The following is a 27,352-nucleotide window of genomic DNA, read 5'->3' as shown; positions in this document are numbered from 1 at the left end:
TAATAAATTACTTCCAAATATACATGCCGGGTAAAAAAAAAAAAAAGTACCATTAAAAAAAAAAACAAAAAAAAAAAAACAGACCAAAACTACTTTTTTTTTTCTTTTTTTTTTTTAAGAACAAAAGTTGGGTGTAAGTCACCTACCCTTGGCCTAGACATTTACAGATGTCCACCAGCCAAATAAATTTGTTTGCAACTATGGAAAACACAATTAGAAAATACAGTGATGAGAAATGTTCTCATCCTACAGTAGCGCCATCAAGCTGAATGAATTGTAAGTGTTGGCATTTGGCCGCCGAGGAATTGCGAGCAATGTGGTTCACGAAATCGTTGCTGAGAAGCTTAAATGTGTAAGACTTTTTTTTTTTTTGCAGCATTTGTGGAAGTTAAGACTACACCATACTGAGTGAATGTGAATGTAGGTTTGGCACATTTGTGAAAAATTTGTAGCAATAACATTAAGAAGTAATATTGTGTCGGACGGGAATTGCTCCCTGTGATTGATTGACATAACACTTTACATCTCTCTCATCGTACAAAACAAAACACATTCACAAGCTGGCACATCATACCTGAGCTGGGATATAGATATAATAATAATGTTGCGTAATAAAGATAATAATAATAATAATATCAATAATAATAATAATAATTGTAATAATAGTAAATTTGATGTGCTGTATTTGTTTGAGACATGAATGTAAGACTATAAGATTATAAGAGCTAGGATTTTTTGTTGTTGTTTTTTTTTATATTAAAACTCCTCAAATTTCAAGTCGTGCCAGTCCAGAGTTTTTGTACAGGCAGCGAGCGAACGGCCCGTACGGCAAAAATGTAATCAACATAAAACACCAAAAAAAAAAGTCATAAAAACATCAAGATCATTAAAAAATCAAAATTGAACGAGCTCACTCCTTTTAAAACACTTAAGACCAAATAGCTGCTGAAGAGTCCATGCATGCTGGTTGCAAAACAAAACAAAAAAAAATGTATTGTCGCAGGTTCGGCCCCTTGTCGTTAAGGTTGCCCTCCGAAAAGTCCTTTGAACGTATTTTGCGAGCGAGTTTAGTTGGCACTGATGTCCTGCCGGGTTTCGTGCTCACTGCTGTAGTCTGACTTGGGCTCGTCCTCATAATCGTCGTACATGTCCGTGTCGTCGTCGCCGTTGGCGGGGTGGCCGGACATGTCCATGGCGGGCTCGGCCTTGACCGCGTCATACGCGCTCTGGATGACCGGCGCGGTCGGCTCGGGGCTTGCGGAGTTGCTGGAACAGTCTGAGGTCATGTGAGGTGAGGGAGTCGCTCCTGTTGCCATGGTGATGCCGCCCGGGTAAACGCCCATGCCGCCTGCACTGTTACTCAGGGGTAGGGGAGCCTGAGGCCTGTTGGATGAAATATGGACTATGATTACAATCACATCATATATGTGTGTGTTTATTTATTTATTTATTTATTTATTTATTTTTGTATTATTTTATTATATCCATGCGGGGCGAGAAAACTCCACCAGCTAACACTGGCCTGTATCATGAACTCATTTGTGCAATGAAGAGAGAAGGTGTGCTCTCCTCTGTATCGTCAATTAGCGCCATTCACTCTGAAACTTTCGATGTCAACCTCTCTTTCAAAAAAAAACTAACAAACAACAGCAGCAGTCTTGTTGAAGAGTGTGCTTGGTTGGTTAGTCGGTTGGCGCAGCGCTGATTGAAAGCACAGGCCTTCTTCAATGACAGGCTTCTCTTTGCTTTAGCTTGACCACACACACACACGCACGCACACACACACGTGCATGAACGTATGCAGGCGCAGTCAATGTAGCATTCAAACATCTGCTTACATTTCATATTCCACCACGTCTGTCTGCGTCCAATTCCAGCGGCCGCAAACTCGCCGGTATTGTCCTCGTTTTAATAAATGACACACTATTAAAAAAAATGGCTCCCGTTGGAAGGTAGCCTTCTGCTAAATCCATCCGTGAGACGCGGACGGCTTTAAACGTGTTCTGCGGTTTGGATTCCATTCGGACAATGCCACTGTTCTCTCCTTTTGTGGCACACGCGTTGCGCTCTTAATATGGGGGGAAATAAAGGAGCTCAGGGAATTCGGAGAAGTTCTTTTTTTTTTTTTACTCCAACAAATAGACACGCTTAATATTTCTTTTATTGTCAAATGCTATGCGCCAGGAAAAAGGCCTTGTGTGAATTGCATTGTGACATTTCTGCAAGCATCGCTAATTTTATTCGCGCGTGTTATGATGTACACAACCAAGTTGGAGTCGACTGAAACCCAAAACATCGCTAAAGAAAACCGCTAATCGTCGCTCAAGATGCAGTATTGAAGTCGACGTAATATGGAGATGACAATCATCTGGAGATACTGTCGCCATATTACGTCAGATGACCTTTAACGTTGAAGACTGGGGGCAACAAATAAGCTAGCCCAGAACAATATGGAGCAACTCCTACTTTCTGGACTTACCCGACAAAGAACTGCCGCATTTCCTGACGGCGCGAACGCATCATTTGCTTGTACTCGCCGATGCGTAGTTTCTTGCCGTCAATGATGCAGGTCCTTTTGGGTCGTGGTTTGTACTTGTAGTTGGGGTACTTCTCCAGGTGGATCTTACTGAGACGCGCCTGCTCCTCGTAGTACGGCTGCTTCTCCTGGTTGGTCATTGACTTCCAGCGAGAACCTGACAAACACGAGGTCGGGAGGATCGCATTATAATTTTAAAACCGTTTCAAACTGCTGTACCATGTAAATAAGAGTGAAATCAACCGGACAATCCAAAGGACGGACGTTTATCGATGTTTATCACCAAGCGACCGCACACATTAACGCTGCCAGTTTAAAAAAAAGCAATGAGTCCAGCTGTGTTATGGTATTCGGAAGACACTCATTGTACACATACAAACAGCGCATACTGCGGCTCTAAACAGTTTTCAACTCAAATGAAGACCCCCTTCAAGGAGTCCTTTGGGTCACAGGATTAAACAACTGCAGAAGTATTTTTACCAAAAAAAAAAAAACAAAAAAAAAACAGGCAGATGTATGTCGTATGTAGTGGAAGTTTGTTACATGACTTGACTGGCAAAATTTAGGACCTGGGACTTGCTTGGCTAAAAAAAAAAAGACAGATAAGCTACGGTGATGTCACAGTTTAGCTAACGATAGCCATGGACTAAATTTAGACATGGTGTTGTTTGGGTTCAGATAATTACAAATGTTATAATTATGACCGTGTTAGTAAAACCAAGACTCAAATTTCTTGAAATTTAGTCAGGACTTAACTTAGGTTACTTAGTCCCACTTCTGTTAAGATCTGTTGAAAGTTCTTAAGCAGAGTCACACCGTGTGAATAATGGTCACAATGTCAAAGCCTTCAAAAGGTGTAGAAGCAACACTGTGTGAACTGCACAGTCACCTAAGATGGTCGGGAAGATAATATGTATCATATGCTAGCTGGCTAATCGGCCCAGAGAAGCCATCAAAGGGCGGAACTGGAAATAATTGTGGATTTTTGTTTTTCACAGAGTTGTCACAAGCAAACTGGGAAACACTTTCACACCTGAACCATCTCGTGGGAACCAATTCAAGAGCCACGTCTAAGTATGGATTCAAGAGTGTGACGGTTAGCATGTTAGCTATTCTCATCATTCCTGTCCACTCACTGTGTCCTTAAAGTTAAAAAGTTTTACTTTAATTTTGTTTTATTATAGACATGACTTACTCTTGCATGGTAGCAAAAAAATAAGTTCAATTGTGATTTGAAATAATGCCTGTAATTAAGAGCAATACCACATGCTCACCGAGGATCTTGCTAATGTTGGAGTTGTGCATGTCTGGGAAGGTCTGTAAGATCTTCCTGCGTTCGTCTTTGGCCCAAACCATGAACGCGTTCATGGGCCTCTTGATGTGCGGCTCATTGTTGCCCCTGCCGCGCGCCTCCCGGAACACACGGGCCTCCGCGATGTTGCTTCCTGCAAAGAAGAAATGTACCATGTATTTATTTTTTTTACTGGTACTCAACATTTTTTTTTAAAAATCAATCCCTCAAGCCAGTTTTGTTTAATAGCATGAAATTTGGTAGCTATGACAATTATGAGAAGACCCACAAAAATGTGTGAAGAACCCAAAAAAAAACCCCCACAAAATGTCTACTATTTTACATATGTTTTTATTTTGGTTTGAAGCAGCAATTTCTGGGTAAAGTTGGCCATTTCTAGTAGTCCGGTCAACTTTTCAGAGACATTTTTATGAACTTCCCCAGCCAAACCTAGTTTCATTTCGCATGAAATTTAGTAAGCATGTCTATTATGAGTAGACCCACAAAAAAAGTCTTGCTTGCAAGCTTTTGCTACTGCAGAATTAGAATGCGTCTTTGCTGGACTAATAGAAACAAAATGTTCGAGAGGCAAACTTGTTGACCTCGAAACGTTGTGTTTAGTTCTTCTTTGCTGAGCTTGACAATAAATATTTGCATTGGTTGAATCCCTGAACGAGGCACCGGCACACTTTTTGTAGCGTTACAATGGGACACCGACCTTATAAGGCTTCAATGACACTTTATTTAGCATTGCAAGATACCTTGACCTTTTAGGGGAGAAAGTGCAAATGAGTTTGGAGTCCTAATCAGTGGCAAATGTTGTATTTTATACCAATTATATTGAATACAAAGCATGATGTAATTGTAAAAATGTATTAAACATGTCTCCTAGTCCTAAAATTGGTCAATTAGCCCACGGATGGTCATTTATTGGTCGGTTATGATTGAGCCCTTAAAATGATCTTGCATCTGTACCAGAGATAGAAAAACTATCTTAGGCTACGCAACACTCTGTAATTAGGTTGAAGGAAGTCAGTAAAACTCATTTATAGACAATCATACAATGGTTTCCTTCACCAAAAGCTAGCTAGCTAGCTTAAAGTTTTATGCTATGCTACAACTTAATTGTATGTGGTTGTTTTCAGTGACAGAAGCTGGTTAGCTTGGCACAAGACACAAGGTAGCGCCCACGACACATTCCTGTAACAACAACAAAAAAAAACAAGCGATAGCTCACCGTCCAGATCCTCCGGTCTGGTCAGGTCGATGACTCGATGGACCATCTTCCCAGCATCTTCCCCGAGCTTGCCCAGGTGGTGACTCAGCGTTTCGTAGTGCAGACGCTCCTGTGGGAAGCCCGGGAAAACAACAACGTCAATAATGTTCATAAAGTTGACTTATGATTCAACTTTTGTCATCTGTTACATATGCACGTTACACATTGTGGCTATATTTACATTTTTATTTTTACAAACAATAACATCAACTGACACATTCATTTGAAATTTCTGTCAAAATTTTGAACAGAATCATTTCTTATCCTTCTACGCCGCTCTCTATTTTTATACATCTGGTCTTGGACTCTTCTAATTTGAACATCTTTGATGGTAACGACGATAAAACTAATTGCCGGGTTGATCTGGCCCGTGTTCATACGCCGCCGTGGTCTGTCTTAAAATCTAATATGAAATTCCCATCATGCACCGCGAGAAGCCAAGAAGCAGCTAAAATGACAAAAGTGCGGTGGAAAACATGGACACGCTCGGCGACTCTTCCTCCTAACGTCCCTCCTCCTCCTTTTTCTGGTGACAGAGGCATTTTGTTTGACGCAAGAGATGGTTGCCGCGTGAAGTCATGCTGGCAGAGCGACTGGAACTTGTGGGCCACGGCGTATAGAAGTGTGTGTTTAACTGTGTGTGTGTGTGTGTGTGTGTGTGTGTGTGTGTGTGTCTGAATGTGTGTGTTGGAGGGCCAATGTCAGCACCACAACGAGGCTGTAATCAGGGCGGCCGCAGAACATGTGCCCGGGCAGTGCCGCGCTCACCGCAAGGAAGTCAGCGACTAACAAAGGCAGCACACAAGAAGAACGAGAAGAAGCAAGACAGAGGAATGGAAAGTGCTTCAGTGGAGAAGAAGATAGTGAAGAAGTTGGATGACAAAGGTGAGAGAGAGTCTTGAGATTGCTTAGGAAGGTTTTAGCATTCACAGATTCTTTTAGTCAGTTAAAAGCTTGTTTTCAACATTGTGTGGCTTTTAAAGAAATTCGAAACAAAAACTCCCCACCCTGCCTCCACCCCACACGCACTACACTATTTAAAGACAGGTATGAATAAAAGAAAATTGGAAAAAAAACCTCACAAAAAAAAAAAATGAAAAAAAATGCAAGACTTGAGTGAGTTGACTAAACAAGGCCTCCATTAATGAAATGCGACGAAGGACACTTTGCGTCAAGACAAACAATTAAATCGAGCGTTAATTAAAAAAAATACACCTACAAAGATCACTGGGTCTTTTTAAACCGTTTCATAAACAACATCCTTCAAATATGTTAAATTCCACTCTAAATGCCGTTGACTTGTCTTTCCGAAGCGGACGCAAGTCAACTCGTCAACGCTCCGCAACGTTGTGCGTCCATATGGTCAAGAATTATTCCGCTTTTATAGAATCTTCTTTCGATTGCTAATTTGCTCAGAACACCATATTCTTTATGCCTCGAGAAAAAATGGCTGCCTCCATGGAGAACGTCTTTGAAAACTGCCAATGACCTAAATGGGAAATCACTTTTCTGTAAACCTCGCTGCTGATAGCAATAATGAAACACGAAAAAAAAAAAAACACAATCTCCTGTATAAAAAGTGACTTTTCAATACAAACTAACAAAAGCGGATACAGCAGGTGCTCATTCAGCCGCCATCAACGCTTTAACGACTTTAAAAACATCATCTCCCGCTTGTGGCATTGTTCATAAACTCGTCTTTTGTATCAATTTTTACTCGTAAGCGACTGTGGGCATGAGTCATTTATCCTACACGCTTCGCCGAGTCGGCGCTAACAATAGCATTAACAATCCGGCAGCGGCTTCCTAAACGGGCCGCTTGACTCTTAAGTGGGCTCGGGGAGGTTTTTTTTATGACACACGCACGCATAAGTGCACACACACACACACACACACACACACACACACACACACACACACACACACACACACACACACACACACACACACACGTTGGGGCTATTTCAATCGTCTTTGGCAGCCGTGAGCCAGCTGGAAGCGGCGTAAGCGTAAGGCAATACTCCACAATGCCGCTAACTGGCCAGGCCTTTCGTCTGCACACCGGCTAGAATGACACGGACACAGTGTGTGCGTACACACACACACACACACACACACACACACACACACACACACACACACACACACACACACACACAGACACACAAAAAGGAGATTACTTTCAGCTCTTAGTTAACGTTGTCTAAGCGTCAAATTGAAGCAGTCTGACAGAGACACACAAACATAATGTCCAGAAAAACCACATTTGCACTAACTGCTGCTCTTTTATTTATTTATTTAAAAAAAAAAAAAAAAAGGTATTTCCTTTTGGCCTAAGTCAAAATAACTTCTGGAAAGGTACCGAAAAGGAGGCGGAGCTAGACAAGCAGTCCTTTGATTGGTGGATTGTTAAACGCAGGTAAACGCAAATGTCAATAAAATGAGAACAAAATTGGCATATAATGCAACACAAAAACAAAATTGTTGAAATCCAAGGTAAAGAGAGCGAGGCGGAGACGCTGAGTCACTTGCTATGCGTAGCATTCACAAAGTTCCATTTAGGAGTCGTGAGTGCCTTAAAGAAAAAAAAGATTTTGTCAAACTGTGTTTGAAGTGCTGTTGTTAGGTAACCAAAATGCAACAACAAACATTTGCGCGGCAATGGTTATGCGGTTATGGAGGGAACATATCTTTAATGACAATTAGTGTTCCAGTTGCGGTCGCTGCACAATGTTGTGTGTCCGTGTTTATGTTCCAAGGACCAAAGTCATTTATTTGTTAAGTCCGGTCTGCAATTATGATCTTAGGCCATACTGACACTGCATCCTGACAGCTATCAGACTCAGATGTGTGGTCACTCCACAACTTTGTGTGCGTCCATTTTATGACGTGTTGAGTTAAATGGGGGGGGCGGGGATGAAGTGGTACTGTCATGCCCTCGCATGTGGGCGGGGCAAGCCGCAGTCACCGATGCACTTTCAGTCGCTTATTGAATAGGATTGCAGACTAACCAGTCAGCCAGACTCCAACCAGGCACGCATCCAAAACACAGATACGACATTATGCACATTAATTCCACTTTATAAAACCAGTTTATTTATTTACATTCGATTTTATTATGTTTTATAGAATACAGTGCTATTTTTGTTGATTAAAAAGACCCCAAAAATATATATATATATTTCTGGAACATCAAGACAGTAAACTCTGACATGGTCGCTCCATATATCCTTATTTATGTATGGGGAACTTATTAGGCCGTTTGAAAATTTCCTCTTCATCTTAATAAAGAATTTATTAGTGCACACTGTTTTGGATATCTTCTCAGTGTTTATCAGCATAATGTCTCTAAAGAAAATAATCTTGGGAGTTAATAAAATAAAAATATAAAATGAGATCTGACAAAATTTGTAATATTTTCCTGGTGAAGACGCAAACAAGCCCAAAATTAAAAACAAAACAAAATGCACCACTAGTGACCTACTTAGGCTGGCTGGGTTCAAAGGCTGTGCCCTCTAAAATATTTATAAAGATCTTAATCCTCACCCGCCTGTCTAATCATTCTTGTCCTGGTGTCTAATCGTGTTTATTGGAGCCGTCAGTGGGGATGCCCCAAAAAAAAAGTTGTCAATGGTGGAAAGACAACGTCGAAAGGATTTTTTTTTTTTGCAGATTTTTTCACACACACTAAAAGTTGTGCCACACATGATTGCACAAAGACAAGAACACACACGTGGTCGAAAAGACAAGAACACACAGGGAAAAAAAAAAAGAAGCAATTTGACCAGATGGCTCACCTTGTTGCCGTTGTTGAGGCTCATGTTGCTCAACGCCGACAGTTTGGCCTCCAGACTTTGGTGTCCAGGAGGAGCAGCATGATGGTGATGAAGATGATGATGATGAGGTGGTGGTGGCGGAGCTCCCTGCTGGTGATGGAGCTGCTCTCTCTGGATTTGCTCCCTCATGCTCCTGGCCTCCTGGATGGCCTTCATCACGGCGTCCTGGTCCTCGAATAGAGCCGTGGAGTTCAGGCTGGAGAGGATGTCTGACAGGAAGAAAAAAACAAAACCAGAAAGACTGTGATGCTTAATTTGGTGTGTGATTATTCAACGGTCGACTCTTTCAAATTCAGTACCGATTGGGAAGAAAAAAAATCTAGGAGGACCTCAGGAAATGAAACTTACAAGTGCATCTTAAAACTCAAATGCATTGTTCAAAAATGTTTGTAATTGATATATTTTTTAAATATATTGTCATATTATAATATTTAAATATTTATCATTATAAATATTATTATTTATTCATTACAAAATATTTAAATATTTATATATTTTATACTGCAATAAACTGCACAAATTATGTTAGAAATATATTTAAAAGTTTTTCCAATTTAGATTTTGGAATGCAAATCTCTATGGAAACCACGAAAGAAATACCTTTACTGTGTTTATTGTGCTAAATTGCGTCTTGTAACTTTAACAACATCTTTGTCGCAGTCGCTCGATGTTTTCCGGCCTCCTTGTTTACGCGTTTCCCACTCATGAAGCAGATGTACATGTAAAGAATAAGAAGTCGGGTAAATAAAAGGACGCCAAAGTTTCCGTCGCCTTTGCCGTTTTAACTAGCAGACGAGTGAGGAAGCACTAAATGCTTGGGTGGCCGTTAAAACGGGGAAGAAAATAGCACGGTCTGGTGAAATTGTTTTCATGAGCGGGAGGGGGGGGGGGGGGGGTTGCAATGAGAGGCTTTAGATTAGCTTTAATAACAGATAACAGATAGGTGGGCTCATAAAAAGGTCTGGAGCTCTGGCAGACAATAATGTGAGGAAGCTCTTTTAAAAAAAAAAAAAAAAAAAAAGAAAAAGGGGGGGGGGGACAAATTAACATTCTGGATTTCACTGTTTCCGCTGGCAGCCTTTTCATGGAGGCTAAATACAGGGCTTTGGCCTCCAGTAAAACACAGCCCGAGGTGTCTGGAGTCTACCGGGCACGTGCCACCCTGGCTGGTGGGGGTGGTAGTGGGCTGTTGTTTTGACTCTGGCATGCCGACAATAATGTCGAACGCAGCTCAAGTTCGTTTATGTTGGCGATTGTTAGCTGCGGAGGGAGAAGCACTTATGGCAGACGTACTTTTGTGCCAGTAAAGGGCCACCTGGGAATGTTGTTTGGAGTTTTGGCTGGTTTAAAACTCAACATTTTTAAAACAGGACAATAGTTGCTTGAAACCAAAATGGCACCTTACCCAGGGAGTTGTTGCAGCTCATGGCGGAGACCGGGCTGGGGATGCGGGCCTTGGCGGCGCCGGTGGGGCTGCTCTTGTTGCCGGAAAACAGCGTTTGAGCGGTGGGCGATGTCGGCGACATCTTGGGCCGGGCTGAGAGGTTGAGTGGCTGCGTGGAGCCTTCCTCCAGCTGACAAAAAAAAAAAAAAAAAGATGATTATTCAGTTGTATGTAAATTCTGAAAATCAATATTTAGAGGACTGCATTTTTATTTGTATTTAAAATGTGATTATTCAACAGTGATTTCATGATTTGTGTAATGTATCGGAATTTTATATGCGCAGCGATTCAGTAATTAATTGTAACAGTTTAAATCAAAGTAATTCATTTTTCTTATTTGACTTTACTGGACATAGGTAAGGTGTTTATTAAAGGAAGTTATTTATAATAGTTGATTAATATTAACAGTATTAGTTTTACAGATACAGGTACACAGAATATGTGCGTACTTTGTATTAATGAATTATATCTGTATTTGAAAAAATGTATCCATCAATTTTCTGTGTGAAGTCTTTGTGTGTACGTGCGTGCGTGTTAGACTAGTGGGATGCCAATTGACTCAGTGTGTGTGTGTTTGTGTGTGTATCTGTTAGACTGCGGCGGCATGCCAATGGGCTGAGTGTATGTGTGTGCGCGCGTGTGTGTGTGTTTGTGCGGTTGTGCGCGTGCTTGGTGTCTGGCGTGGAGTTCAGAAGGCGCTGCGTTCGAGTTTGAGTGCGGTGAGCGCTGACGTGCGCCCATTGTGACTCGCAGCTGCTAACCCACGCACACACACACTCGCTTAGCGAACACACACACACACACACACACACACACACACACACACACACACACACACACACACAAGCACACATGTGGCTTCCATTATAGCGCCCGCTCGTCAAATAAAGACGAGGCGTGCGCTCTCTCCACAGTGAAGAGGTCTGGCCTGCAGCCAAACAGCAGCCAGCGCCAGTGTCACTTTGTCAGTGTGTCTGGAAGTGTGTGTGAGATGACGTTTGATTGTATTTGGAAAAAAGTAAAAAGGGGAAAATAATGGATTTCCACACTCACCTTCACCTGCACGAGAGGACTACCCGCTCGCTTCTCGCTCTTGAGGGCAGAGGGCGAGAGCGGGACGGGCGTGTTGCGCCCTCCTGGCTGGGCGGCCGCCATCTTGGCCCCCGGCGAGATCTGCATACTCGCCAGCTGGGCGGCGTACAGCTGCTGCAAGAAAAAGAACGTCAAGAAAAACCGACAGACTGTTAGCGTCGGTCGGTGGCTTTTTTTTTTTCCTCTTTGGTTATTCCACGCACACACGGAGACACAGATACGCATATGTACACACCAAATCACACGTCAACAACTCACTGAACAAGAGTGTGCCACTAACAGTTTGAGGCGATTGTTTCGCTTTAATTCGGGTCCAAACACCAAGTTCTTGCTCGACTGTATCTTTAGAACACCCACGTCGTGGCGCTTGTGCAAAAAAAAAAAAAAAAGCTCTGGTTGCCACGGCGGCTGCGAGTGGAAACCACTCAAATTAAATGAAAGCCTTTTTCATGCTAAATTCTCAACATAATCATCAAACTTTGATGCCGTACCAAAATGGCTGCTTTAGGCTAAAATGGCCGACTTCATGTTCATAGCCGCACGTGAGTCCTTGAGACTTTTTTGTGCGTCCTGTTATGATCGACATGCCCGCACAGTTTTCCTTTTTGTGGACAGTATTCAAAATATTTGTCAAACCTTTATGCTACGCCCACACTGATAAACAAATAAAACTTTTTATTGCCGCCCATCTGTCTGATATTAGCTTCCGATTTGCTCATTTGGGCACATAAGATGAGATAATAAATTATTCTATTGATCAGTTAGTCGGCATTAGTGGGGCCAATTTTGGTAGGAAGGTAAACTAAACACAAGAATATTTGAGTAAGAAAAGCCCTTTAAAGTAGATTTTTGTTATTATTATTATTATTATTATGACCAGAAGCAGTGAAAAAAACAACAGTAGAACATACAAAAAAAAAACTTGCAAGTGATGATCCTGCAGCGGTGAAGGGGGGAAAATAAACATTTTTTTCCGACCGACCTACTTAGCAAGAACCACAGACCAGCAAACCAAAGTCTGGACCATCCAAGTATTACCCAGACCTCAAACAGGAAGAAAAAAAGTGAAAAAATGTGATATTGTTCAAACTTTTATAGAATGTGAATGGACCGCCAACATTTCCCTGAGGAACTCCACTCACAAAAACATTTGACACAGTTAACTTTGTATCTTCTAGTGCAAAAATCATATAAATGTACTGTACATAATACAATTTTGGAACAAAAGCGTACCCGGCCTACCGCTCGAGGACAGTTGGGATAGGCTTTGTGGTGCATTCAAGTCATATCTGTTTGTGTATATTTGAAAACAAGACAAGTGAAAATGCTATGTTAGCTTCTGTGCAAAGTTAGCTAGCTCAATAAGTGTCTTGGCACGTTTTAGGCAGCAAGCCACATTTGTTTAATTTAAGTCTTCAAGGAGCGGTGAGTGAAGACCATGGTGTTTCCGTGCTAACTAGCTAGCCCGTATAACTCAACGTTTTTCTGATGGGAACTGTTTTGCGTGTTTTCGCTCTTTCTGCTCAAGCATCTGTTCCATCCCATCTTTATCCTCTAATCCCCCTTTCAGCCCACTCTTCTCCTCCAGTATTGGCAGATCCGATTTCCCTGTAGTCAAAACTGCAAAGCTGGCGGTTGGGTTCTCTTTTACGATATTAAACATAAACAGAAAAAGGGGCCTCGCCGCTGCCCGACACAAAGCCTGTGATGTCACAGCACTTGTTTTTCTTGGAAGGCCTCGGCGGGCTGTCAAAATCCCCGTCAGAATGCGACGTGAGCGGGACCGAACGCTGTATGGTGGCGAGGCCCGGCTCCAGTCAATCAAGACCGCAGCAGAGCAGCTTCTCCGAAATTACATTTAAATTAAATTTACTTGCAAATGTTTTTGTATTTAGAATCATGTTAGAATAAAAAATAATTCATAAAATGTTTGGATACTATGTCTAAAATGTATCTAAAAATAAAGGCCTCCCTTTTAATAAACGTAATTATTTATCTATATAACATCTGTATGTATTTTATGAATATATAAAAAAATAAAAGTAACTTTATAAAGTATATTATATTTTATTATTATTAAATAAAAACTAAGACTATGTACAATAAAACCTTCAAAAATGTCTACAGGCCTTCAGCACAGTAAACATCTGGAAAAAATTCTCTCCAACATATTCAAAAAAAATTCTTCCAATAATACTTATAATTGCATTTAGGAGCATTATTGTTTTGACAACAATGTCCAAACATGTGCTGCGGGCCTCGCTGCCTCGCAAACATTACTGGCATAATTGCTCCCTCGTAAACAAACTCCCTCCGCGCCTCTGATGAAACGTTTTCCTCTCTCATTCAGGTTTTCGACTCCACGTCTTTGCTCGGTTGACGCTTTCACTGCGCTGCGTCAATAGCAGCTAACGAGACCCCCGGTACACGACAACAATGCAACCTCAAGCAATAAGAATGAACAAAGTGTGCCTGCGGAATGCCAAACGTTTTTCTGGCTTTTGCAAATATAAGCTCCGATAACCATTAGCGCTAAGTGCTATTCTGGCAACACAGGTGTCAAGCGGTAGTTAAGAGTATGATGAATTGCCCGTCCAGGTGTTACGCTTTCGGGAGGGACGGAATTCCTTGTACCGCCATTCATCCCAACCAGACGCTTTTGTCTGATGGGTGGGCGGACGATAAAAGAGCGCTCGCTCGCGTGTTACTCGTGGCTCCCCGAGCTTGCTGGCACACGCACAAAAGAATACGTTTTGAAAAACGCAGAGCACCTCAATCATATTTCATTCTTATCATCGTCACGATTCTGGCAATTACTTTACATTTGTATTTCGGCAACTAACTGGCCTTTTGTGGAGGTTTCATTCTTACTGGTATCATTGTGTCAACTTAAGTTTTCTTTTGGGGGAGGGGCTTAATTCTGGGTACGAAATACCGTATCACACCACTTGAACTAAAGGATGAGCTGGGAGTTTTGTTTATCGGGCCGATGATTCTTCTTCTACAGAAAACAGCCGATTCAATGCGTCATCTTTCGACACTTGTGTTCAAGGAATGTTTTCGTTTTCCGAAAGGCTGCTTTTGTTTGCTTTGTATGCTCTTTCTTTCAATGAGGATGTAAAGGAAAGAAAGCGTCACTTATTCCATCAAAGTAAACCAGCTTTTATGTGATGCCGAGGTCAAGGCAGTAAAACCATTTGTGTTTTTTTGATAGGTTTCTTTTTTCCTACTGCCGAGCATTGTCGAACAGAAAAAAAATAAACTCTCTGATGATGATGATGATGATGATTAAAATTCTCCAAAAGTTTTATTCATTTCAACTTTATATTAGCATCAGAGTGTGTCACCTGTAGCTGAAGTGGACTGAGCCCCGACGCTGCGGCCGCCGCCATTGTGGAAGGAATGAACTGCATGGGGTAGTTGTCACCTGGAGAGAGCACACAGCGGCTTCATGTTTATATTCATATCCTGGTCAATTGCATACACTTTCCACTTCCACTTCATTCTCCCGAGGTTGGATTCTTAAAAGGCTTTCCATGTCCGAGCCTTTGTTCCAGTTTTAACAAGCGCCCCTTTACCCTTAAAAAAAAAACAACAACAAGTCTGATAATAATGTTTGCGTCTCTTGAGACAAGTGTGCTCATGTCGGGAGGAAATTTTGGTGGAACACCTGGAGGAGCACAAGGAAGAATGTGTGACGATACTTTTGTGTGCACCTTTGGATAGTGTACATAGCTATATGTGCACTTAATACTATAATTGACTGCTGTTGTTGTTTTTTTGTGGTCACATGTCAGTCATTATTGTGTGAGTCACCAATTACAATGAGCATGTTATCAAACTGCCATGTACCTGAATAGAGTGCCAATCAAGTTACAATGAGAATGTTGTTTTTATTGCTTTCTCACATTGGCCAGCACATTTGGATCCAAAAATTGCCTAACAGTCTCGAGATGTCATTGTAGCGTGAATAGATTCAAGGTGCTCAGCGCCGGATGTAGCAAAGCAGCCCCAGATCCAGCCTAGTATCCCAACAATTTTGTTTGTGCAATAAGACAGAAATGATGTGTATTCAGCACAGGGTGTCACAAATGTTTCCTGAATAGAATAAAATCGCAAGCATGCTGAAGTAAAATGTGTGTCGCAGAGAATTTCGGAGGCTGCTTTGATACTGTCAGGACCATCAAGGCGTTCAAGAGTGAACTTTGTGTAGTTGTTGGTTTTTATTATACGCTTTAAATTGTTTTTATGTGTGAAACATGTCTGTGCCTACCTGAGATGTGCGTGTGTGTGTGTGCGAGTGTGTGTGTGTTTGTGACATGCCCCACACTGCAGATGTTTTGTGCAGCTTTCAGCACGCAGTAAAAAGAAAAGAGACATGACATTCCAGGCTGGGTTGTGTCCAATGTATTGTTGAGCGCCTTGTAAATCTCTCTGCTCGTTTCCAGAACATTCCTCACCTGACACACCTCATTAACGTAGACTGGGTTCCCAGTATGTGCGTGTGTGTGTGCGCGTATGTGTGTGTGGGACAAGGTGGGAGGTGGCGCTGATAAGAGCTGTCTTTGTCAGAGAGACAGATTGTTTATCCAGAAAACATTTATTTCCTCCACATTCATCCCCACATTGTTCCATGTGTGTGTGTGTGTGTGTGTGTGTGTGTGTGTGTGTGTGTGTGTGTGTGTGTGTGTGTGTGTGTGTGTGTGTGTGTGTGTGTGTGTGTGTGTGTGTGTGTGTGTGTGCGCATACCTGGCTTGTACGACATGCCCGGTGGGAAGAGGAAGCCTTGCTGCGCGGCGGCTGCAGCAGCCGCCAAAGATCGCTGGTCGTGAGGGAACACAGGGATCATGAGGGGCGGCATGTGACCTTGGACCTGAGAGGTGGCCGAGAGACATCAGCGTGCATGGACAAAGAGAGAGAGAGAGAGAGAGAGAGAGAAATGTTACTTGTAAAACGATGTAAATGTTACGTGCACGCATTGTTCAGCCAAAATAAAAAGATTGTTTCTATACAAATTATGATGGAAGAGAAGAAAGGTGTGCCTGCTAGAAGTTGAGTGGTTTACCTCGTGTGTGTGTGTGTGTGTGTGTGTGTGTGTGTGTGTGTGTGTGTGTGTGTGTGTGTGTCTGTGTGTGTGTGTATATGTGCGTGAGAGAGAGAGAGAAAATATTATTATTATTCCCAAATCAATAAAACCATTGCCATCACTTAAAAATGTCCTCATGGGGAAAATTTAGGAATAGATTATGGAAAAATATTAATAAAAAATAACTGTCCTAAAATTAAGTACTAATAAGTAAAAAAAAAAACATACAAAATGGTAAATAAATATTGGAAAATTTGAAATAATTATATAAAATGTAAACTAAAATAGAACACATTTTATTCATGTGAACACATTCTGTATACCTTTCTGAACAAAACAAAAAATACAGAACAATATAATAAAAATCATGACAGATTCTATAATAAAGTTTAATGCAAAAAAGTCTTCATGTGTGCTTATGTAAATAACCTGCATGAAGATGGCGGGTAGTATTAAAGGGGGTGAGTTCATTGTGGAGTGGGCCCAAAAAAAAAAAAAAAAAGCCTCCATTCATTGTGCTCCTCTGGGAACGCTGGGACTGACTGGGAGCACAAACACACAAAGATCTCCTTTTACCCACAAGGTGCCGAGGGTCCCGGCCCTGCCCGGCCCGGCCCCTAAGAAAACACAAGGGCCCCTTCCTCACTACACACACGTGTACATACTCTGACACACTATTAATAGTCGTCTTGTGCGCGTTGGCAACGAGGATGGTGACGTCTCCATGGCGACCAATCGGGGCCAAGTAACAAAGTGAATTGGAATTTGTGAGTGAGTCATGTGACTGGTTTGTTGCCAGATCTGTTTTAAAAGATTTGTTTCCAATGAACAATACACTTCAGTGCAATTAGGGCCCAAGGCCTTTTCAAACAGACCATTTCAAAATGTTTGCAAACATTAAGCATTAACATCAAAGCGGCCATTTTGTGTCAAAAATCCCAACAACAGAGTCACTTGACTTTTTGAAGGCTTTCGACGGCAACTGATGTTGACGGTAATCCTGACGAGGAGTGCCATCGACGTCAATTGACGTCAAACGTGAACTGCCGTCAACTACGCGAGTTGGGAAAGTTTACGGCCAGCAGATGGCAGCATGTTTAGGAAATGCCGCAAAGTTAGTTCTACTCAGCAATTGACAATTTGTAGCAATGTTTGTCATGAGTTGAACCACAAAAAAACTTTCAAGATGCCAAGCCTTTGAAAGCACACGCCATGTTGTTTTTAAGCGACCATTTCAGGGTCACTCGACATTTTTTTCAGAAATAAACCAGAATATTTAAAAAATTTAGCCTCTGAAGTTATAAATTTAATTTATAGATATTAAAATTTGGTGGGCATGTGGACCCACAAAAGTTTATTTCTTGAGAGAGGCAATTTGAAGGTCATTTTGGTAAACGAGACAGTTGGACGACACTTAAACATGAGAACCTTAGTCATGGCATAGTCATCGTAACATAAGTTAGTCATTGGAACATGGCGGTGAAGTTTGACAACATGCCCGAAAACACAAAACTCAACGAAGTCATCTAACGCGTGTGTTGTGGTATTATATTGCTCTCATAAATAAAAGAAATCTTGGTTAGAAAATTGATTGCATCATGCGTTTTTTTTTTCTTTTTCTTCTTCTTGCTTTAAGGACTTCTACACGTGACAGGAAGCGTTTCAATTGTGAGTCACGACAAACAGTAACCCCAAAATAATGTTTATACGTTTCTATAGTGATTCAAATAACACTTCACGTTGAAAATATGAAGTGAGGTCTGACCATAATAATAGAACAATACATAAACAACAACCTAAAGATGGAAGCGGAGCAAAACGCTTGCACAAGAGCTATAAATGAAGAAGAGGAGGAGAAGGAGTGTGGCTTTGCAGTCATTAATTAGCCCCGTTAGCTTGGGCCCGCGCACTGCGGTCGGGGCCCGAGCGCCTTTGTGGGTCCTGAAGGGAAATGGGCCACATATGAGAGCCATTACGGGGACGGGCTTAACAAAGACGCGTGCCTGTCAGCCAACATGCGAGCCTTACTAACAACATACACACACACACATAACAATAAATGATAGTAATGAATCACTTAAGTGCAAGTTCTGTGTGGAAAAAAAAAAAATCCATTTTGGGGACAACTTTGCCAACAAAAGGTTGAGGATTCATTTAAAAGAAAATTAAAGCAAAATGAAGGCTGCCCAGAAGTGTGTTAATGCTTGACACAAGGACATTATCATGCTAATAAAAGGTAAGACCTCGCAATAAAAAAAAAAAAAGGCTTTATACTTTGCGTACTTTCGTCTATAGGCAGATTTAATGTTGCTGTGCGGACTTTCAAGCCTGGTTCAATAGAAAGCGAGTGTAATGTGTGTGTGTGTGTGTGTGTGTGTGTGTGTGTGTGTGTGTGTGTGTGTGTGTGTGTGTAAGTGTGTGTCTGTAACCATATCTATAAGAAAAGGGGGCCTTCGGAAGTATTTCTTTAACCCATGGACATCCCCCCACTGGCTCTCCACACCATTTAAAACCACATGACAGGAAGCCTGGTCACTTTGAACTCTACAGCACACACAAACACACGCACACACACACACAGACAATTTTTACGGGAAAAAACATGCTTCTGAACTCGCACACGTTGGGAAGCTGTTTTTTGCAACACTTGTTAATAGATGTGTTAAGAAAAGAAGGCGAGAAGAGAAGAGAAGAAGAGAAAATGTGCAGGAAGCAGTAAGACACCAGCTTTTGGCAGTTGTGTTAAAATCAACAAGTTTTTTTTCTGGAGGGGGGGGGGAGGGGGCTTGTTGTGTCTTGTTCAAATTGAGCCATCACAATCCCCGACACATACTGAACCGTTTTTCAACAAGAGCGCCATCTGTGCATCCAATAACTGTGAAGCTCTGCTTCTTGACAATGAAGAAGTCTGGCAGTGGCTTGAAAATGAAATGATCTGAGCCCAGCCTGTCTGGCAAGTCATGAGTAGAAAACACTAAAGACAACTGACGATTGCGGGCAGGACCAATATTGTATAAAATCCGTTATAATGTACATTTTTCATAATAATCCTTTTGTTTCCTCTCAAATTGCACATAAAGTCTGTCTGCAGGGAGCACAAACAGTAGCGCGTGGTCATCTCTGCAGAGAATTTGGTCGAGAGGATGTCTGGATTTGATAAGTGGAAGCAGACCAGCTGAACAAACGGAGCGTTTTAGGAGCAAAAGAAAGAGAGGCCTTTTGAGATTTTCACTAAGCTCTTTATGGATAAATATAGAGTTTAGATTCCATTATCATGGGGGAAAACTAGCATGAATGTTAGCGCAAAGCTATAATTTCAATGGCATCAAGTAGCAAATTCCAGAAAAAAATACTATTAGCCAAATGCAACTTTTCTTTGGCTAAATATAGTATTTGGTCAAATAAAATGGAAAAATTATTTACCAGACTAATTGGGGGAAGGGGTTATCCATTCGAGTAGGGCCTGAGTGAAAAGACTAAACATGTTTAGTGGATTGGACACACTACTTTTGAGCTGCTAGCTAATAGTGATGCTAAGCTAATGTCCATCGTTTCCATTTTCTTTGATGGGACAGTCGCCCCTGCCAACATGGTCGCCATTTTACTGTGTCTATTTATCTACGACAAAAGAGCAACACAATCTGGAAACACGTCGACATCTTTCTTTTGATGGCACCAAAGCACTGCTTCTAACCGATAATGTCACAATTGTGAAGAATTCTGGAATTTACAGACATGGTCCACGACTAGTCATTAGTTAAAAAAAAAAAAAAAAAAATCGACAGATAGTAGGAGTGAGTGGCGTTGTGTAAATGAACGCTGTGAGATGTTGCTGGCGGAGAAAGAAGCTCCAACTGTGAACAAAAACTTCTCAGTTTGTGCTTGGCCTCCATTTGGTGTCTGTTTATTTGATCAAAGCGGCGACCTCGTTGGACAATCTCGACCCGCTGTCTTCTCCAGAGCTATCAACCCCCCTACGGATGGCCTCCTTTGGATCTCTCATGCCAGCTCCTTACGGCGTGATGTAGTTAACAAGCTCTTGTGTTTTTTAACTTCGTTTCGCCATGAGAACCCCGCCCCCTCGAACCTTAATAAAGCTCGCGTCGGACTTCATTAGGGCCGCCGAACCGCAGGGGGGGGCAATAACTGGGATGCCGGTCCATGCTGTGAAGCTCGGCAACCTGAGCTGGTTTCAACAAACCGCTCCTGAAAGCATAGCAGCGTGTGATTATGGAGATCTCAGCTGGACCGCTTGTTTCACGCCAGGCCGGAATTGCTTCAACGTGCCGCAAAGTGCGCCAATGAGGAAACAATGGCACGTGTTGGCCAGACGCCAAGAGCTCCGTCCGTCGTCATGGCTACGGTCCAGGGCCCGGTCGCTGGTGGGGGGGGGGGCTGGTCCGCTTCCATCTCAACCAGAAACATTATTTAACAAAGTTTTTATATTTGGCCATGGAGTTTATCATTTGAGTTTTCCCCTCAATATTATCCATAAAGTCACGTGTTACATTCAGGAAAAATCAGAAATCACAGCTTCCCCTCATAGCTGTGGAGATTGTGCTGGATAAAACGCGTCGTTAGAAAGTGAGAGAAGAAAGCACAGGCATGAAAAGAAGAACGAGGATGAGTGGGAGGACGGCCGAGGGCATCGATCGCTGCCGGGGTGATCAATGCGAGGGTGAGCGAGCCGGTCTGAACGCCCCAATTACGGGGTCACCGTACGTGTGCAGCCAGAGAGGCACACCTCTTCGCACGACGAATAAAAGGCAAGGTCTGGACCTGCCGTGTTATTACCGCCGTCCAACAACAACACGCCAATCGATGGGAAGAACAATGGACGTGTTTGAAAGAAGGATAGAGGGTGAGGAATTAATGACAGGAGGCGTGTGTGTGTGTGTATTTAGTGTTAGTTTTTTTTTTTTCTTCAAAATGCTTTGTTTCATTTCATTTTAGTATGTGGCTTTTTTTTAAATGTGCATACAGAATATTTGTCAAGAGAAAGATTTGTTTTTTAAAAAGTTCACCAAGTATTGTACAACTTTTCTTCGCTGCAGCAGTAATGCCATCATAAATATTTCGATATTTAAAATGACAATATGAAATAAATATTTAAAATGACTTCTAAAAGCTCATATTAATCTACAAATGTCAAAGTATTTTATTCACCATGTCAGGGATGCACCAACTCACCTGAATCTGCTGTTGGAGAATGTTGATCTTGTGTTGTTGCTGCAGAAGTTGCTGCTGTTGTCTAGCTATCTGCAAACACACGTTTGATTTTATGTTAAGATTTGAAGAGACGAGATTCACTCTAGGATTAAAAAAAAGACAAAATATATGAGTGGTGTTGATTTAATGATTGACATGTCAGACTGTCCAATGAACCGCTAAATTGAACCGCTAGCTAACGGCGGTATGGAAAGCTAGGTACTTTCCTATTCTTCCAACAGTTCTGTTTCTTTTTCTTTCGTCGATAACATCAGGTAGATTTTCTCTATTTTTAGGTCTGGAAAAAGTGGACGTGTCTGAGCCCGTCTGGCATGTCACGACTCGATCCGATGCATTTTAGTGAGCTAGCCTTAGCGCACATCCGTCGACACCCTCTTCTTAGTTTGTTTTGCTTCAAACATCACAGATCCATCGCCGAAGGTGAAGCACCTGACGAGGAATAAAAAAGCGAAACCGCTGCCTCCAGGACGGGTCGTTTGGTATATTTATTCCGCTACGTAATTACAGGCCCGCCGAATGGAAGGCGGGAACCCATTTGCGCACATGTCATATTTCATTAAAGGCACGTTTTGTCTGCAGGGCGTTAGCAGCCTATCATGTCTCAACAGCCGGATGACTGCTAGATGTAAAAAGCTCTCTTTTCTTCTCCCGCCATCTTTCCTTCCTTTGTCCGCCGGCGAGCTCTGGAATGTAATTGTGACGGGTGCCCGGCCAAATACGCAGCCTGTCATACGCTGACCAGACGCTAACGCCGTCGGTGCTAACGAGGGGCGACTTCACCGCTTTGAGTCTTAATAGCCACGTGCTAATTATTTATTAAGTGTGACAACTGCAAACACTTTTCACTTTGGGCTGATGTGCTAATGACGCTTTTCAGCTAATAACACAGACAAGAAGGTTGACACCTGCAACTTTTCCATTTTACGATCAAAAAGTTTTATTTGCTCGTCAACGGGCCCAAGGTAAGACCCATGTTTGAACCCGTAATAGGTGATATAGTGAGACCATAAAAAATACTCATAAAAATATCATTTTCTAAAAGTTTTTTTTACCCGCTTCGCAAAACATAATATATTGAAACAATCAACGGTTCAGACAGCTTAATGCTAACATAATAAAAAAAAAAAAAACAGCAGAGACAAGCAAATGGAAATTAGCATCAATGTAAAGACATTTTAACACACATAGAGCACATATTTACTGTACTGTACATATACATATCAAACGGAGTGTACCTGTTCCTGCTGTTGCCGGGCAAGCTCCATCTGCTGTCGTTGCTTTTCCAGCTGCGAGGCAGCCATCTTCTTCTGCTCGTCATGGGCGCACAGAAGTTGCTCCCTCAAGCTGATCAGCTGGCTAATCATCGCCGATAGTTGGCGTTCCTTCTCCTCCAGAGACTCGGCCGTCCCTGTGAGCACAAGAAAAAAAAAAAAAAAAAAAACGTCTAAAATACAGTTGTTAACTTCTTTTCCACTAATAAAATGGTGCACATTTTTCTTTTCAACCTGATTGAGGAATTTATGACCTGAAATTATTATTTTTGAAAACTAATGAGAATCTTTACTGAATGTGGCTTTGAGTGCTCTTTAGTTTCAACTCAAAAGACCGCTTCAGCCAATGTCACGGCAAAGTTGTAACAATACAAAACTTCTTTACGCCGTGGCTGCTTATTAGTCATGCCCGCACACGCCGAGCTAGCATTTGTCACGTTACGTCTGCGCTCCCACAACAATTAAAGCCACTTGCTTTTACAAGCTTTTGTCACATACTTTCGTCACATACTTGGCAGTACAAGCAGAAGGTTATATAAAAGTTGCTGATGAAATAGCAGTTTTGTTTTTTCAGCACTTGTTTCAAAACATTTTTCAACACACTATAATCCGTTTTTTTTAATTAGTCATCTTAATCGAAGAACCAACTTGCTTTGCCACAAGTGGATTTATCCAAATTCCAAAGACAAAATTGCAAATAAAGTTTGTTGGAGGAGTTTGACGGCTGTGTGTCGGAAAAACAAGCGCGTGTTCGGTTGTAATGTGTGTGTGTGCGCATGTGTGTGTGTGTGTGTCTACAAGGTCCTGCCCTGGGGCCATGTGGGGAGACTGAAGGGTGGCCCCGACATTACCTGCATACTAACAAAGTCTCCATTGTAGTCCCCCCTTTTGTGGCCCCCCCCCCCCAGCCGAATATGCCCCCCAAAACACACACACACACAGAATTAGCCCATAGCAGCCCCGTATCAAAGGCAACATTCTCCTCTGTTTGTGTCTTTGTTTTCGAGGCTCTTTGCGCTTTTCTATGGGAAGCAAACAAGCTTACCCGGCCGGGTTCTCATCGTCTTCTCGATCGAGCTCCTCCAAGTTAGGATTGGAACACCGTCGGGCAACCAAACCAGAGTGAGTCTGTCCTGACAATCAAAGTTTTTTCCTTCTAGTTTTGATTCAGGTAGTCGTGGACAAGCATGTGCGGCCAACGTGGTGTGTGAACCTCTGATTGGTTGATTGAGGATGGGTAGAATCGTGTGTGTGTGTGTGTGTGTGTGTGTGTGTGTGTGTGTGTGTGTGTGTGTGTGTGTGTGTGTGTGTGTGTGTGTGTGTGTGTGTGTGTGTGTGTGTGTGTGTGTGTGTGTGTGTGTGTGTGTGTGTGTGTGTGTGTAGCCAAGTGAAATAGTAAGCATTGTGTTTTTTTCCCCTTCATTTTCATTCATGTAAAACCTGAAAGTAGCGCCAGGTCAATATTGACTTGGCTGCTATTCTCAGTAAAACACAAGTCAATTTTCTGTGTATTTGTTTTGCAAATGTTTGACATTGGTCTTTGTTCATGATTATGTTCAAACACAGACCACGCCCTCTGTGCATACATAGACTATATAACCAGCATCGTTTTTAGCATTATGATAATAGAGAATGGCGATGAGGACTGAAAGACACTGAGGCTCAAGGGCCAAAAAGAATAAGAAAAAGTTGTCACTATAGTGTCACTATAACGTTTTCCCAATACAAATAAAATATATTTAAATACACACACATTTTTGTGTCTGCTTGACTATGTATTAGGGTTAAATAATTTAATTTTGACAAAAAAATGGGTCAATATATATATATATATATATATATATATATATATATATATATATATATATACATATATATATACATATATATATATATATATATATATATATACATATATATATATACATACATACATACATACATACATATATACATACATACATACATACATACATACATACATATATATATATATATATATATATATATATATACATACATATATATACATACATATATATACACACACACACACACATATATATATATATAATATATTTTTACAAAATAATTTTGAACATATATACATACGAATGATTTTTTTTTAACATTTTTATAAACATTTTTTCCAAAATTATTTTGAACATTAATACAAACAAATATGGTTTTTACTTTTTTTTTTTACAATTTCTTAAATATATATATATTTTTTCCAAATTATTTTGAACATATATATATACATACGAATATGTTTAGAACATTTTTAATGACTTAAAAAACAAATATATATATTTTTTCTAATCTATACATTCGTAAAATTGTGGTTTCCTTGTTGCAAAACTTGCTCGAAATCTTAACATGCATCTACTCGCTCATGTTGCAAAATCTCAACATGACGCCGCACTTTTCCGGCATTTATCATGTGGGAAAATGTGTTTATGGACGTCAGCGCCTCTTCATCAGCGCCACATTTACATTGTGTACACTTTACAGTCAACTCTAATGCATCCGGGAGCACAAACACCCTCAAAGTATTCACATGAAGGAGAAAAATGACAGCGTGTTTGTGCTTTTATTAGCCCTTTGATTTACATGCTATTCACATGAAGGAGAAAAATGACAGCGTGTTTGTGCTTTTATTAGCCCTTTGATTTACATGCGCTCTTAGTTTACATACCACCTGCCTTGTTTTCCCAAGAACAGACATTATTGGAGAGTCTCTATTTAGACACAGACAAAGATAGATCGGCAGACTCTACTGACCTTTGACGTCGCCAAGCAGCTCGGTGGCGTCGAGGCGGTCCACACGCTCCTTCCAGTCTTTGGATAGGAGACTCTCCATGCACGTCGACTCTGAAAAGGCAACGCACGGCAGAGCGGGTGAGATTTGATGGTTGTGGAAAGCAGTTGGGATGATAATATGAGATGTTACATGGCCTGGTTTAAAAGTTAGGCACGGCCAAATTGCAATTCCTTTGTAGTCGGGACAAGTTAAATAAAACAAAATGTGTCTTTTATTACTATGTGGTTGCTGACTTCCCCAAAATGATCAGCGCAATCAGTTTATTATTTCCTGTAACTTATTAATATGATGTTGACAAACCATCAGAGTTAGCAAAAGTGCAAAATTGTCTTTTAAATAGCGTGAAAAGAAATTGTCATTGTCACAATCATGAGACGTCCGCTGCCTCCATTAAAGCTCGAGTCGGACGATGAAGATTGTAACGAGAAGCGTAGGGCAACAAATACTTTGTAAATTCAGTAAAATCAGACCCCATTGTTGAAACAAAATCTTGACGCTGGGTCAAAACCTCAACACAATTCACCAAGCGCAAAAACCCAGCACTGGTTCGAACCTTTTTGGACCCAACGCTGGGTTAGCAGTTTTAAGAATATGAGTAAGTATACCAGTGTGGGACTAAACAAGCCATTTTACCAAATTGAGCAGCAGACGGTGACGTTTGAAATCAACTCATTTCAATGGGATTTATCACGTTGAGCGTTCCTGAGGAGCTGCATGATGACGCCGGGCCGCATTTGCGCACAATTTATAGATGCACTTAAGCAGGAAAAGGCAACTTGTGTGGACAATTTATGATACCTCCCATGGCGGTAAACACAACGTACGAAGAGGAGGCCGTGTTTTCTTTACCCTACATGGATCTTTATCTGTCGGGATCAAGTGCTGTTTAGAAAGGTGGCCTGTATGAAAATTCCCCGACGTCTCTTCGTCAAGTGGAAGAAGCGAGAGGTGGTTGAGAAGTGTCGGGAGGGGTTGAGGGAGAGGAACGCGGCCGATCTTGTTCAGTTTTTGGTTATTTCATTTCTCGGTCTTATTGAAGGTGAGTTAGCTGAGCCTCTATTGACTAGCCGCCACTGGATTGAAGTTTCACACAAAGATGCAGTAAAATTGCCATTCATCCACCTTTGCCTTTCACACAGAACCCAGCATTGCGTTCATCACAACATGACTGGAGAAGTCAATGTCACACGTTCCCACCGCTTTTCCTGGCATGGCCACTTTTTCCACACAGAGAACCAGCAAAATGTGCGTAGTATCAGAAGACTATCACACAGAAGCCAGTGAAAGTCAAGAAGATAAAAAAAGAAACAGGAAACGAGCAACAAACAGGAAGCGGGGAGGAAAGAGAAGAGGAGGAGGAGTAGAAGTGGCGTGTGCGAGCAGCTGTCCTCACAGCTGTCCTGCACGGCTGATGTCTGTGTCAAATCAAAGTCAACATATGTCCAAACATCAGCACACATGCACACG

At 41.6% G+C, this 27,352-nt stretch overlaps 1 protein-coding gene across 2 annotated transcripts in view; it reads right to left on the bottom strand.

Annotated features, from left to right (window-relative positions):
* Positions 1-74: 74 nt before the first annotated feature.
* LOC147055345 (transcription factor SOX-6-like) overlaps positions 75-27,352 on the bottom strand; it is a 51,124-nt gene continuing 23,846 nt past the window's right edge. The window contains exons 6-17 of one of the 2 annotated variants that reach the window (XM_085914075.1): positions 25,846-25,935; positions 23,026-23,198; positions 21,752-21,820; positions 16,225-16,348; positions 14,823-14,902; positions 11,437-11,589; positions 10,345-10,513; positions 8,901-9,148; positions 5,065-5,173; positions 3,811-3,981; positions 2,480-2,693; positions 75-1,383 (exon numbers count right to left, since the gene is read on the bottom strand). In XM_085914075.1, coding sequence (XP_085770201.1) covers positions 1,068-1,383; positions 2,480-2,693; positions 3,811-3,981; positions 5,065-5,173; positions 8,901-9,148; positions 10,345-10,513; positions 11,437-11,589; positions 14,823-14,902; positions 16,225-16,348; positions 21,752-21,820; positions 23,026-23,198; positions 25,846-25,935 — 1,916 coding nt within the window. In that variant the 3' untranslated portion in view covers positions 75-1,067. The remainder of the gene's footprint in view (positions 1,384-2,479; positions 2,694-3,810; positions 3,982-5,064; positions 5,174-8,900; positions 9,149-10,344; positions 10,514-11,436; positions 11,590-14,822; positions 14,903-16,224; positions 16,349-21,751; positions 21,821-23,025; positions 23,199-25,845; positions 25,936-27,352) is intronic. The other variant, XM_085914076.1, reaches the window with a different exon arrangement.

Source organism: Syngnathus leptorhynchus, chromosome 6 (genome assembly GCF_054491065.1).
Source record: "Syngnathus leptorhynchus isolate UIUO chromosome 6, UIUO_Slep, whole genome shotgun sequence".
Classification (NCBI taxonomy): Eukaryota; Metazoa; Chordata; class Actinopteri; order Syngnathiformes; family Syngnathidae; genus Syngnathus; species Syngnathus leptorhynchus.
The sequence above is the reverse complement of the archived record's forward strand: the minus strand, read 5'-3'. Positions and strand labels throughout refer to the sequence as shown.